General features: G+C 59.5%; 2 protein-coding genes across 2 annotated transcripts in view; one reads left to right on the forward strand and one right to left on the reverse strand.

Annotated features, from left to right (window-relative positions):
* PEAK3 (PEAK family member 3) overlaps positions 1 to 2,975 on the forward strand; it is a 6,577-nt gene extending 3,602 nt beyond the window's left edge. Inside the window, exon 4 of the mRNA XM_032178963.2 lies at positions 1,134 to 2,975. Coding sequence (XP_032034854.1) covers positions 1,134 to 1,943 — 810 coding nt within the window. The 3' untranslated portion in view covers positions 1,944 to 2,975. The remainder of the gene's footprint in view (positions 1 to 1,133) is intronic.
* Positions 2,976 to 4,105: 1,130 nt separating this feature from the next.
* OAZ1 (ornithine decarboxylase antizyme 1) lies at positions 4,106 to 8,070 on the reverse strand. Its single transcript, XM_032178965.2, is given in 6 exon segments — positions 4,106 to 4,623; positions 4,779 to 4,864; positions 5,579 to 5,751; positions 6,031 to 6,117; positions 6,119 to 6,176; positions 7,837 to 8,070. Coding segments are annotated over 6 exon segments (687 nt in total). The 5' UTR covers positions 7,983 to 8,070; the 3' UTR covers positions 4,106 to 4,486.
* Between the last annotated feature and the right edge of the window lie 3,636 nt (positions 8,071 to 11,706).

Genomic DNA, 11,706 nt, shown 5'->3' on the forward strand with positions numbered 1-11,706 from the left:
AAGAAAGAAAGAAAGAAAGAAAGAAAGAAAGAAAGAAAGAAAGAAAGGAAGGAAAAGAAAAAGGAATACTGGAGACTGGGTAATTTATAGAGAAAAGAGCCTTAATTGGCTCATGGTTCTGGTGGCTTCTGCTTCTGGGGAGGCCTCAGGAAGCTTCCAGTCATAGTGGAAGGCGAAGCAGCAGCAGGCATCGCACATCGTGTGAGCAGGAGGAAGGGAGGGAGGAGGTGCCACTCACCTCTACACAGCCAGATCTCACGAGAACTCACTCGTTATCCCAACGACAGTGCCAAGGGGGATGGTGCTGAGCCATTCATGATAAACCACCCCCAAGATCCAGGCACCTCCCACCAGACCCCACCTCCAACACTGGGGATTACAACCGGCCACGAGATTTGGTGGGGACACAGACCCAGACCATATTAGACTTGTTTATTTTGCAACTAACACGTGAATCAACGCAGTTAACCCAGGAAACCATGTTTCTAAAGTGTGGGGCCACGGGTATGGCCTTGGAGCCCTTGTCAAAACCCCTCCCACACCTCTCTGGCCGGGGATCTGCTTTTGTGTTTTTTGTTTTGTTTTGTTTTTGAGACAGAGTCTCACCCTGTTGCCCAGGCTGGAGTGCAGTGGCGCATTCTCGGCTCACTGAAACCTCTGCCTCCCGGGTTCAAGCGATTCTCTCACCTCAGCCTCCGAAGTAGCTGGGATTACAGGCGCGCCACCACGCCCAGCTACTTTTGTATTTTTTAGTAGAGATGAGCTTTCCCTGTGTTGGCCAGGCTGGTCTCGAACTCCTGACCTCAGTGATCCCCCTGCCTCTCAAAGTGCTGGGATTACAGGCGTGAGCCACCGTGCCCGGCCCAGGAATCTGCTTTCGAACTCATTGCCCAGGGACACTCTGCCACCATCTTCTTCCCTGGCTTAATTTTTCCGAAAGTCCTTACTGGTGACTAACTTCCAAATTAACACTGACCTCCTGCAGCTGGAGGGAGGCAGGCAGCCCCCAGCCGTAGCGTAGCGGGAGCAGTTTGGGGGTGTGCGGGGAAGACTTTGGGGCAGGTAGCACTGGGGCAGGCGGTGCTGGTGGGGGACCCAGTGATCCAGGCCCTGAAACCCCCTCTGCCTTGCAGGTGCCCAAGCCCGGGGTGGACGTGCCCCACCCGTGGGGCCTGGAGCTGCAGGCCTCCCTGTCTCCACACTTCAATCTGCAGGGGCTGTGTGGCCTGATGCCTGAAGGCACACTGCCCGGGGCACCCTGGAGAGGCGCAGTGGCGCTGGCAGCCGAGGTGCCGGAGCGCACGGTGGCGCAGTGGCTGGCGGAGGCCTGCACGCAGCCGCCGGAGGAGTTCGTGTGGGCCGTGGCCCTGCTGCTGCTGCAGCTGAGCGCGGCCCTGGAGTTCCTGGAGGCGTGGGGCGCGGCCCTGGTCGAGTTGCGGCCAGAGAACTTGCTGCTGGCAGCACCTCGGGGCTGTGCGGCGACGGGGCCCCCACGCCTGCTCCTCGCTGACTTTGGCCGCGTCTGTCTGCAGCCCCCTGGACCCCCGGGCTCCCCGGGCCCCCACGCGCCGCAGCTGGGCAGCCTCCTCCGAGCGCTGCTCAGCCTTGCTGCACCCTCGACCACGCCTTTGGCCGCGGGCCTGGAGCTCCTGGCAGCACAGTTGACCCGCTTGCGGCCCTCGGCGTCCCGGACGCGGGGCGCGCTGCAGGCGCTGCTCTGGGGGCCCGGGCCTGAGCCGCGCGGTCGCGGAGCACCGCTTGGTCCCTGGCTCCGAGCGCTCGGGCCCTGGCTGCGCGTGCGCCGCGGGCTGCTGGTCCTGCGCCTGGCAGAGCGGGCCGCAGGTGGGGAAGCTCCCAGCCTCGAGGACTGGCTGTGTTGCGAATACCTGGCTGAAGCCACCGAGTCCTCGATAGGCCAGGCCCTGGCGCTGCTGTGGGACTGACCCCAACCCACGGCGAACACACCTGGTCCGGGCCTGCCCGGGAGGCAGGGCTGGGGCTGAGGTCGGCGTCTCCATGACGGCCAAGACACCCTCTTTCTGCAGAGTCCAGGGGCGCAGCAGAGAGAGCAGTGCCCCCCTCCAGAGCCTCCCCTCCCGTGCTGAGGATGTGGGTCAAGGGCTTCCCAGGAGTGCAGCTGCCCCTCCAGGGTTGGGGGCTGGCCAGCGCCTCCTGTGTTGGGCAGCAGCTCTCTGAAGCCAGGGCCCCCACGCCACTTCCCGCTGATCAATGCCTCTCTGTGTTCTGCCTTCCCCAGCAGCCAGGGCGCTCTTCCGCGTGGGCTCTGTCATTGTCTCCGTGAGAGGCCAATGCTGGGACCAGAGGCATTCCTGGCCCTGGAGCACCCCCTTGTGCTGAAGGTGGCCCGTGATTTTGGGCATGTGAATGTCCCTGTCCCTGGTGGAGAATGGCTTGGTGGTGTCACGGGAAGGGAAGGCTCCCTGGGACTTTAGACACCCAGCTCATCTCAGCGGGGTCTGGACTCACCGTCCCTAAAACAGTCCCCGCGGTTCCCTGCCACCTTCCCCCAATCCCTCTGCGCCCACCCTGCCTCCCTCCCTGTTCTCCGTGACACACTAACTTCTTTCGCGCCCCCAAGCATTTGTGTAGGCTCTTCCCTCGGCCATACTGTTTCAGTTCTTTTTTTTTTTTTTTTTGAGACCGATCTCGGCTCACTGCAGGCTCCGCCTCCCGGGTTCACGCCATTCTCCTGCCTCAGCCTCCCGAGTAGCTGGGACTATAGGCACCCGCCATCACGCCCGGCTAATTTTTTGTATTTTTAGTTTTTTTGTATTTTTAGTAGAGACAGGGTTTCACCGTGTTAGCCAGGATGGTCTCGATTCCTGACTTCGTGATCCGTCCGCCTCGGCCTCCCAAAGTGCTGGGATTACAGGCATGAGCCACCGCACCCGGCTACAGTTCCACTTTCTGTAAACAAATAAAGGTGCCCACTCTGGGCCATGGCCAGCTCCTTACCCTGCGTTCTCCGCCCACTCCCAGGAGCATTTATTCCTCTGTTACTGTCGGCAAAGCTGTGAGTTCCCTGGGGGCAAAGGCCAGGCTTGGCACACAGTAGGTGCTCAATACCACAGGACGATGTAATAAACAGGCACAGAGGAGACTCACTGGAGGGGAATGGTCTTCCTTTATGCCTCTGACACACTGCACTGCCCTTGCCTGTGGCCTCCTTCCTGGAGACTGAGTGCCCCTCCATTCCATTCCCCCTGGCAGTCCTGGGAGGATCTTCCCAACCCCAGATATGAGGTCCCTCTCCAGCTCAAACACCTCCCATGGCTCCCCAGTGCCTCAGAATACATACAAGTTTCTTCCAAAGTCTGAGTCTCCAACCCCATGTAGTTCATCCGTGGAGGTTACTTTCCGGCCTCCACGCCTTTACCCAAGTTGTTTTTTACACCAGAAACACTCCCCTGTACTCTGCTTCAGACTTCTATTCATCCTTCAAGGCCTCAGCTCTAATGCCCCTTCTCTGCATTTGCGCTGCCCAAAAGAGCTAGGAGCATGTGTGTCCAGGTCTATACCCCCAGCCGACCCCACCATCGCTCAGACGGCTGAATATACCCCCCGCCCCTGCTCGCCAAGTCTACAATCTTTTCGAGTTCCTCCTTTCCTCCTCTTTCCAGCCAGTTTCCCCGCCAGACGTGGCCCTGAATTTCCGGGTGGTGCTCCCCGATGCGGCCGGCAGGTGGCGCTGCGGCCGCGCAGACGGCTGGGTTGCAGACCCGGAAGCGCTCCAGGCCACGACCCCGCCGGAAGTGCTGCTGCCCTGAACCGCGCTGCAGGTCCCTATGGGCGGCCAATAACACGGCGAACCCAAAGGAGTTGGGAGCACAGACATCCCCATGCGCAGGCCCAGGCTGGGGCGGAAGGGGACGCGAAGTAGGGAGGGGCTTCAAGCGAGCAGCGGCAAGGCTGGCGCCAAGCTGAGGGCCCGGCCTCCCAGCCCAGGGGGTCTCCTCCGTGGGAGGGGTCCCGCAGCTGCCTGGGCGACAAGTCCTCTGCGACCCCTTCACCCAAGGCCCTCTGTGGTCCCACCCAGGCACTCCTCCCACCAGTCCCCAGCGTCACCACCACGGAGCCAGGTGCATCGGGTGTAATCACTTTATTGGCTTTTGGAGAGCAATGGAAGGGATTATTAATACCTCATCTTTCCAAGTTAAAAGACTAAGACTGTTTCCAAAAGACTCCAAATAAGAAACTTCTCCTCAAAGTACAAGGATAATCTGAATCATCTTAAACCAGCAATAAAAAAGTAAAATATAAATTTTTATTTAGAATTAAAGCATACTTCAGTATCACAAACACAATATTAAACTTCAAGAAATATACCGCTAATTTGGAGTGAGCATTTATTTGCACAATTACAACATGCGGACAAACCCAGGCGAGATGAGCGAGTCTACGGTTCCCACGCACTCGGCTGACAAGGGGTGGCCCCAGGGGCCAGATGCCCAGCCCCGAGGCGGCCCTACTCCTCCTCCTCTCCCGAAGACTCTCTCTCGAATGTGTAGGCCATGAAGCAAGCGTCGGGTCTCTTGGGGACAAGGGGATGCCCCGGTCTCACAATCTCAAAGCCCAAAAAGCTGAAGGTTCGGAGCAAGGCGGCTGCGGGGTGGGGAGAAGCCATCAGAACCCCCGCCGACCAGAAGCCCCCGCCCGCACTCCCCACCCCCGCCGGGAGACCGTGCCTGCGGGCTGAGAATGAAGGGGCGGGGCAGGCACCCCCACGAACCCTGCTGCAGGCAATGCGGGTCACCTACCTCTGTCCTCCCGGTTCTTGTGGAAGCAAATGAAGACATGGTCGGCTCGCAGCTGCTCCTCAGCGAACTCCAGGAGAACTGCAAAGCTGCAGCGCGTGTCAGCGTCTTGGCTGGCCCGACCCGCCCGCCTACCTCCTGGGCCTTAGCAGCTACCCTGAGGCCCGCTCTACTCCAGGGTCCCTCTGGGGCCCAGATCGTCCTCTGGGTGGGGCCGTCCCGACACCACAGTGTTGAGCAGCACCGCTGCACCCACCCACGTGCATGCCCCATGACAGAAAAGCTCTGACACTGCCTGGCGTCCCCTGGAAGATGGAATCCCAGGGTACAAATTTGGAGTGCACTTTTTAAAAAGGGACCCTACGCCGGGAGCGGTGGCTCAAGCCTGTAATCCCAGCACTTTGGGAGGCCGAGGTGGGCGGATCACAAGGTCAGGAGTTCAAGACCAGCCTGGCCAACATAGCGAAACCTCGTCTCTACTAAAAACACAAAAATTAGCTGGGCACCGGTGGCAGGCGCCTGTAAGCCCAGCTACTCGGGAGGCTGAGGCAGCAGAATCGCTTGAACCCGGAAGGCAGAGGTTGCAGTGAGCCGAAATCATGCCACTGCACTCCAGACTGCGCAACAAGAGCAAGACTCCATCTCAAAAAAAAAGGGACCCCGTCCCCACCCACAAAGCGATGGTGGCCCCCATATGTGCTGCCTGAAGACAGTGCCCTCCCTCATCTGTCCCTGCACCCCTTGGGCAGCAACCCCCCCCTGCTCTCCTGGGTAAGCACTCTCCGCCTGTCCTTGCCCCTCACCTGTCCTTGCTCCCCTCGGGCAGCGCGCCGCCCGGGATCTCAATGTAGAGACTGCCGCCACTCAGCACTGTTCGCCAGTTAATGCGTTTGGCGTCTGTGAGCCTGGACTGGACGTTGAGAATCCTCGTCTTGTCGTTGGACGTTAGTTCCTCTGTTACATTCAGCCGATCATCCTGTCCAGGGGACGGTGCAGCCCAATTCAGAACCCCGACTCATCCCACAGGACTCCAAGAACCCGGCAGCGCTAAGGCTTGGGCCTAGGCCGTGTTGAGCTCACGCAAGGCCTGGGCTGCAGGAGACTGTGCGCCGGCTCTGATGAAACTCAGGGTTCCCAGGATTAAATTCAATCACAGGTACGGGCAGCAAGGTGCACAAGAAGTGCCTGTGGCCCCAGAGCAGCCCCAGCAGGCCCGGCCCCGCCCACCCCACCGCAGGCCCTGCCCCACACTCACGGAGTAGAATAAGTTAGCTGAAAGATTGTGATCCCTCTGACTATTCCCTCGCCCACCTGGGATCTTCAGGGGTGGGTGAGGGGCATCAGGAGCACCACCGAGGCCCCGGACCCGGGTTACTACAGCAGCGGGGGGAGACCCTGGAACTGAAGAAGATGCAGGTCACGAGACAGCGCCAGGTTCCGGGCGGAGACCCCTCCAGGGCGCCTGGGCGGCCTTCAGCACCCCCCCCAATCCCTGCCTCGGCCAGAGGACCCGACGCCGCCCCGCCCAGGCTGGGCCCACCCGGCCCCACACCCTCGAGGCTTCCCGAAGGCAGCTCCAACGCCTGCCCCAAGCACCTAGAAGGGCCGCGGTCACTGCGCCCCGACTCCTCGGGCGGCGCCGCCCAGGACAGCTCAACCTTCCCAGGGCGGGAGGTCCCTTCCCCTCACGCAGCCCCGCCGGGGCAGAGCCTCAACCCCTGCCCCCCCCCACCCCCCCCCGCCACCACGCCAGCCAGCGCTTCCCCTTTTCAGCTCTGCCGCGGCTTCCCCTTTCCACCCTGCACTACGGCCAGAATCTGGAACCCTTGCTTGTCGCCGCGAGGACCGGGCGGGCCTAGCCTGACCTCACGGAGGACGCGCCCCGCTCCGGCTCCCGGCCGCCCGCCCCCGCTCCGGGCCCGGGCCCTCCCGGTTGCGTCATCCAGGCAGACGCGGCCTCGCGCCCCGGGGGAGATTTTCACAATCGCGCAGCCGGCAGCGCCAGCAGCCATTTGCTGCGCAGTGTAAACAGGCTCCCAAAGTTGCCTCCATTTTGCACGGCCCCCAAACCGCCGCACCGCCAACACCGCGACCCAACTTCCCGATCCCCGGGGCTGAGCGACGCCCACCTCGGCGGACGCAGTCGGGAAAGCACGACCCAGACCCCGCGGGCTCGCCTACAACCGCAGCTGGCCCCCGCGCCCCCGGAAGCGGGACGCGTCGTCCCGGGAGACGGCTGGGGTCTTCCCAGGGCGCTGCCAGGCTGTCGGAATGCGCGACCCTCAGCTCCCCGGCGGCCCCCGCGAAGAAGCCCTGGGTGCCGTCTACGTGCGCGGCCTCGCCCCGCGCGTCCTGGGCCATCCAGACCGACTAGCTCTGGGGCGAAAAACGGGGCCCACGAGGTCGGTCGCGTGCAGGAGACACATCGAGGTGAGGGGGACTCCCGGGAGCTCGTCCGCCGCGAAGCGCTCTCCGCTCCCGCAGCGCACGCTCGACGGCCGGGACCGAAAAGTGCAGATTCACCGGCCCTGCGGGCCCTGCCTGGCCTCGGACCAGCCCCCCAAGGCCGACCCCGCCCCCAACCAGATTGCTCCATCCTGCGCCTCCCAAATCCGACCCGACCGCACACCCCTCCTCCAAACCGAATTCCCAGTTGCGTCCCCCAAATCCAACCATCGACTCGAAGCCTCTCCCCTCCCCCAAAGCCGAGTCCCATCCCGCGAACTCCGCAAAAGACACACGCCTCCCCCAGACTCCCCGTCCTGAGCCCAAATCCGACCTCCGACCCATGCCCCTCCCCCAAACCAGGCGCCCCTGACGGCGCCCCCCAAATCCAACTCCGTACCCTTGCCCCCCAAACCCGACTCCCCCGAGAGCAATGCCAAGCCCGGGGGGGACCTCCAGGCCCGCCCTGCCCCTACCTCGTCCCCGGCGCGATTCTGGCCTTGACAAAGGGGTGGATCTCGCGCGCCGAGGACCTGTCTGGCGCCCCGAGAACGGCCCCCCGCAGGCCTGCGCTGCCGGCGCTTCTGGAAGCTTCGGACGGGGGCGGGGCACTTACCTCTCACTGCTGCTGCCGCCGCGGCTGTGCAGGCTTAGAAGCGGCATGGTGCGGCTAGCGTGGATGGTGGCGCTGGGTTTATCCCCTTCCTTCTCTCTGGCGAAGCAGTGGCTATTGAGGATCCGCTGCAGGGAGGATTTCACCATCCGGCCGCTGGGGTCCGAAACCAGGAAAACCTCCGCTGCGCCTCTCCGCGCCGCCGCCGCTGCTCGCCGTTCGCAAAATGGCGCCGCTGCCGCCGCCCGCCTTTATAGACGCCGCTCCCAGGCCACGCCCCCCGCACCGCCGGGAACGCGGCCGCACGAGGGGCAGAGCCGCGGGGCCGCCGGGAAAAAAAGTCGCGCCCGCCCCTCCCAGAGCCTGATTGGTGGAAGGTAAAGGGAAAGGAAGAGGCGCTCTGGAGATTCGTTGGTGAGCCGCGGGCCACTCCCCCTCCCGCGCGCGTCCTTCTGCGGGTGCCTGGGGGCGGGGCTGCCGTAGCCCCGGGTACGCGCTGCGCGCGCCCCGAGCCGTCCCCGCCCCCACAATTGTGCCTCGGGGCGGGGGCGGCTCGCTGGGGCAAATTTTCGGGGGTCTTCGAGTACCCGTTTGTCTATCGTGGTCCACGTCGCCCTCCCTAGGGTCCCTTCACTCAGCGGGACCCCTCCCCTGGGTAGGCCCCCGGGTATTGGGGGGGTGTCCAACCGCGCCCATACTCCCATAGGACAAAATTATTTGCAGTAACACTTGGTAATCATCGATAATATTACTGGTTTTGTTTTTTTTAATTTGATCTTGCAGTTCTTAAAATGCTTCCAGTGTTTAAAAAAAAAGAACTTCCAATGTTAAAGATATTCAAATTTAGTAAAATATTTCGTATACAATTTGGACTTAAGCAAAAATTTTACTCCTTGCAGATAAATTCAGATTTTTCCTGTGGAAACTGAAACTTACCCTAAGGAAAAACACTACTCCTGGCAGTTAAAATTCAGAAACACATCTCATGTGTGAACTAAAATGTGAATCTCCCAAGGAAAAAACGATTTCTTTGGTGGTTAAGTTCGGTAAACTGTTTCGCCTGTGAGGTAAAATGTGGACTTACCCAGCAAAAATATTACCCCTCCTGGTTAAATCCAGAAAAAAAATCTCAGGTATGAACTGCAGTTTGTGTTTAATAAGCTAACATATAACTCTTGGCAGTTACATACGGGTACATAGCTTGTGTGTAGACTAAATTATGAATTTAGCAAAAAGTTGCCACTTTGCAGTGAGGTTTAATAAAATATTTTACATTTCATGTATAAACGAAATTTTGTTCTTACCAAGCAAAAATGCTACTCCTGGCAAATCCTGATTCCTTTCATGGTTTTAATTTTGTTCTGTTTGCGACCGGGCCTGGCTCTCACCCCGGCTGGAGTGCAGTGGTGCAATCTTGGCTCGCTGCAACCTCAGCCTCCCGGATTCAAGCGATTCTCCTGCTTCAGCCTCCTGAGGAGCTGGGATTACAGGTGCCTGTCACCACGCCCCGCTAATTTTTGTATTTTTAGTAGAAATGGGGTTTCACCATGTTGGCCAGGCTGGTCTTGAACTCCTGACCTCAGGTGATCCGCCTGCCTCGGCCTCCCAAAGTTTGGGGATTACAGGCGTGAGCCACCGCGCCCGGCCGTCTTTTGAGATTTTGTACTGCACCAGAAGGCTATTGTTGCATCTCTGCTATGAGCATTCGCTATTCAGGTGTTGAGGCAGAAATTAACTCCTGCTGTTGACATTTGGGGCCACCCTGGGCACCGCAGGGCGCTGAGCAGCATCCCTGGCCTCCAGCCACTCCATGCCAGGAGCACCCCCAGTCGTGACAACCACAAGTATCTGCAGACATCACCCAGTGTCCCTTGGTAGGGGCAGAATCACCCTGGGTGAGACCCCCGAGTTAGGGGATCCCCGAAGAGACTCTGCATCCCGTGATCCTCTGCCCTGCTGAGGTCCCAGGAGACTCTGCACATTGAAATCCACACCGTGAGGCAGAGGCTGCAGTGAGCCGAGATGGCACCGCTGCACTCCAGCCTGGTGACAGAGCAAGACTCCATCACAAAAAAACAAAAAAAAGCAATCCACGCCCTGAGTGGGGAAGGAGAGAGGAGAAGCATCCCAGGAGCTGGGGCCCTCCTGGTTTATACCGTTTGCCCCATTAGGAGTTTATCCTGGTGTCTGGTGTGAGCAGAGAACTGCCTGTTTCAAATAATTAACTCAGGGTCTCCTTCCCTCAGCCCCGTGGACATTGGGCTTGGGTTGTTCTCTGGGGTGGGGCGTCCTGGGCAAACGGTATAAACCAGGAGGGCCCCAGCTCCTGGGATGCTTCTCCTCTCTTCTTCCCCATTCAGGGTGTGGATTGCTTTTTTGTTTGTTTGTTTTTTGAGACGGAGCCTTGCTCTGTCGCCAGGCTGGAGTGCAGCGTCCTGGGCACTGCAGGGTACCGAGCAGCGTCCCTGGCCTCCACCCACTCCATGCCAGGAGCACCCCAAGTCATGACAACCAGAAATGTCCCACACATCACCCAATGTCCCTTGGGGGCAGAATGATGCCCCTTAGTTGAGGACCTCCTCTGGAACGGAGGCAAGAGGGTGCTCGAAACGAACAGCTCATGGGCGCGATCTCCAGAACAGCCACGACCAGGGAGCCCTGGCCCTCTGTCCTGACTGCAGCAGCTCTTACTTCCTCCTCCTGCCCGCCACCAGCTCTGATGGCCGCCTGCCAGTGCTGTGAGGCTTCTAGAAGGGCCACCCCCACACTGGCCAGGCCACATGGGATGAGCGCTAGGATCAGCAAATGTGCCCTGCTGGCCCCCCTGGCCGGGCTCCCCAGGAACTCCCCAGGGTGGGAAGTGCTTTGCTGGGAGCTGGGGAGTCTGTGACTGGTGAGGGGCTCCCAGACAGCAGGGAGAGAAAGAGGCATATCTTTCTCTGGAGGTGGTGAGGCACGAACTATCTGAAAGGGACAGCAGGGATGTGGGGTGGTCAAGGATAGAGGGCCCATGCCTGGGTTTTCCTCTGAAATCAAGGTTGACGGGATAGGGGTGCTGGCAGAGGACGCAGAGAGTATGACTCTGATTGATGGATTGATTGACTGATTGATTTTTTTTACTTTTTGAGACAGAGTCTCGCTCTGTAGCCCAGGCTGTAGTGTAGTGGCGTAGTCTTGGCTCACAGCAACTTCCACCTACAGGGTTCAAGTGATTCTCCTGCCTCAGCCTCCCGAGAAGCTGGGACTACGGGTGTGCACCACCATTCCCGGCTAATTTTTGTAATTTTAGTAGAGACTGTGGATCCAGTGTGCACTTTGGGAGGCAGAGGCAAGAGAATCGCTTGAGCTCAGGAGTTCAAGACCAGCCAGGGCAAAATAGCCAGACCCCATCTCTACAGCAAATTTAAAAATTAGGGACATGGTGGTGCACACCTGTAGTTCCAGCTACTCCAGCGGCTGAGGCAGGAGGATCACCTGAGCCAGGGAGGTCAAGGCTGCAGTGAGCTATGGTTTCTCGACCGCACTGCAGCCTGGGTGACAGAGGGAGACCTTGTCTCTAAAAGAATTATAATAATAAATAAAATAAAATGTAAACAGGTAAAAATAAAGAAGGATTGGGGCTAGGCATGGTGGCTCATGCCTGTAATCCCAGCACTTTGGGAGGCTGAAGCAAGAGGATCGCTTGAGCCCAGGAGTTGGAGACCAGCCTGGCCAACATAGCGAGAGCCTATCTCTAGGTTCTCACTTTGCTGAGAATTTTAAAAATTTCTAGAAATTTTTTAAAAATTGAACAATTTTTAATTGGCCGGGCACGGTGGCTCACGCCTGTAATCCCAGCACTTTGGGAGGCCGAGGCAGGCGGATCACACGGTC

The sequence above is a fragment of the Hylobates moloch genome, unplaced genomic scaffold, assembly GCF_009828535.3.
Source record: "Hylobates moloch isolate HMO894 unplaced genomic scaffold, HMol_V3 SCAFFOLD_15, whole genome shotgun sequence".
Taxonomy (NCBI): Eukaryota; Metazoa; Chordata; class Mammalia; order Primates; family Hylobatidae; genus Hylobates; species Hylobates moloch.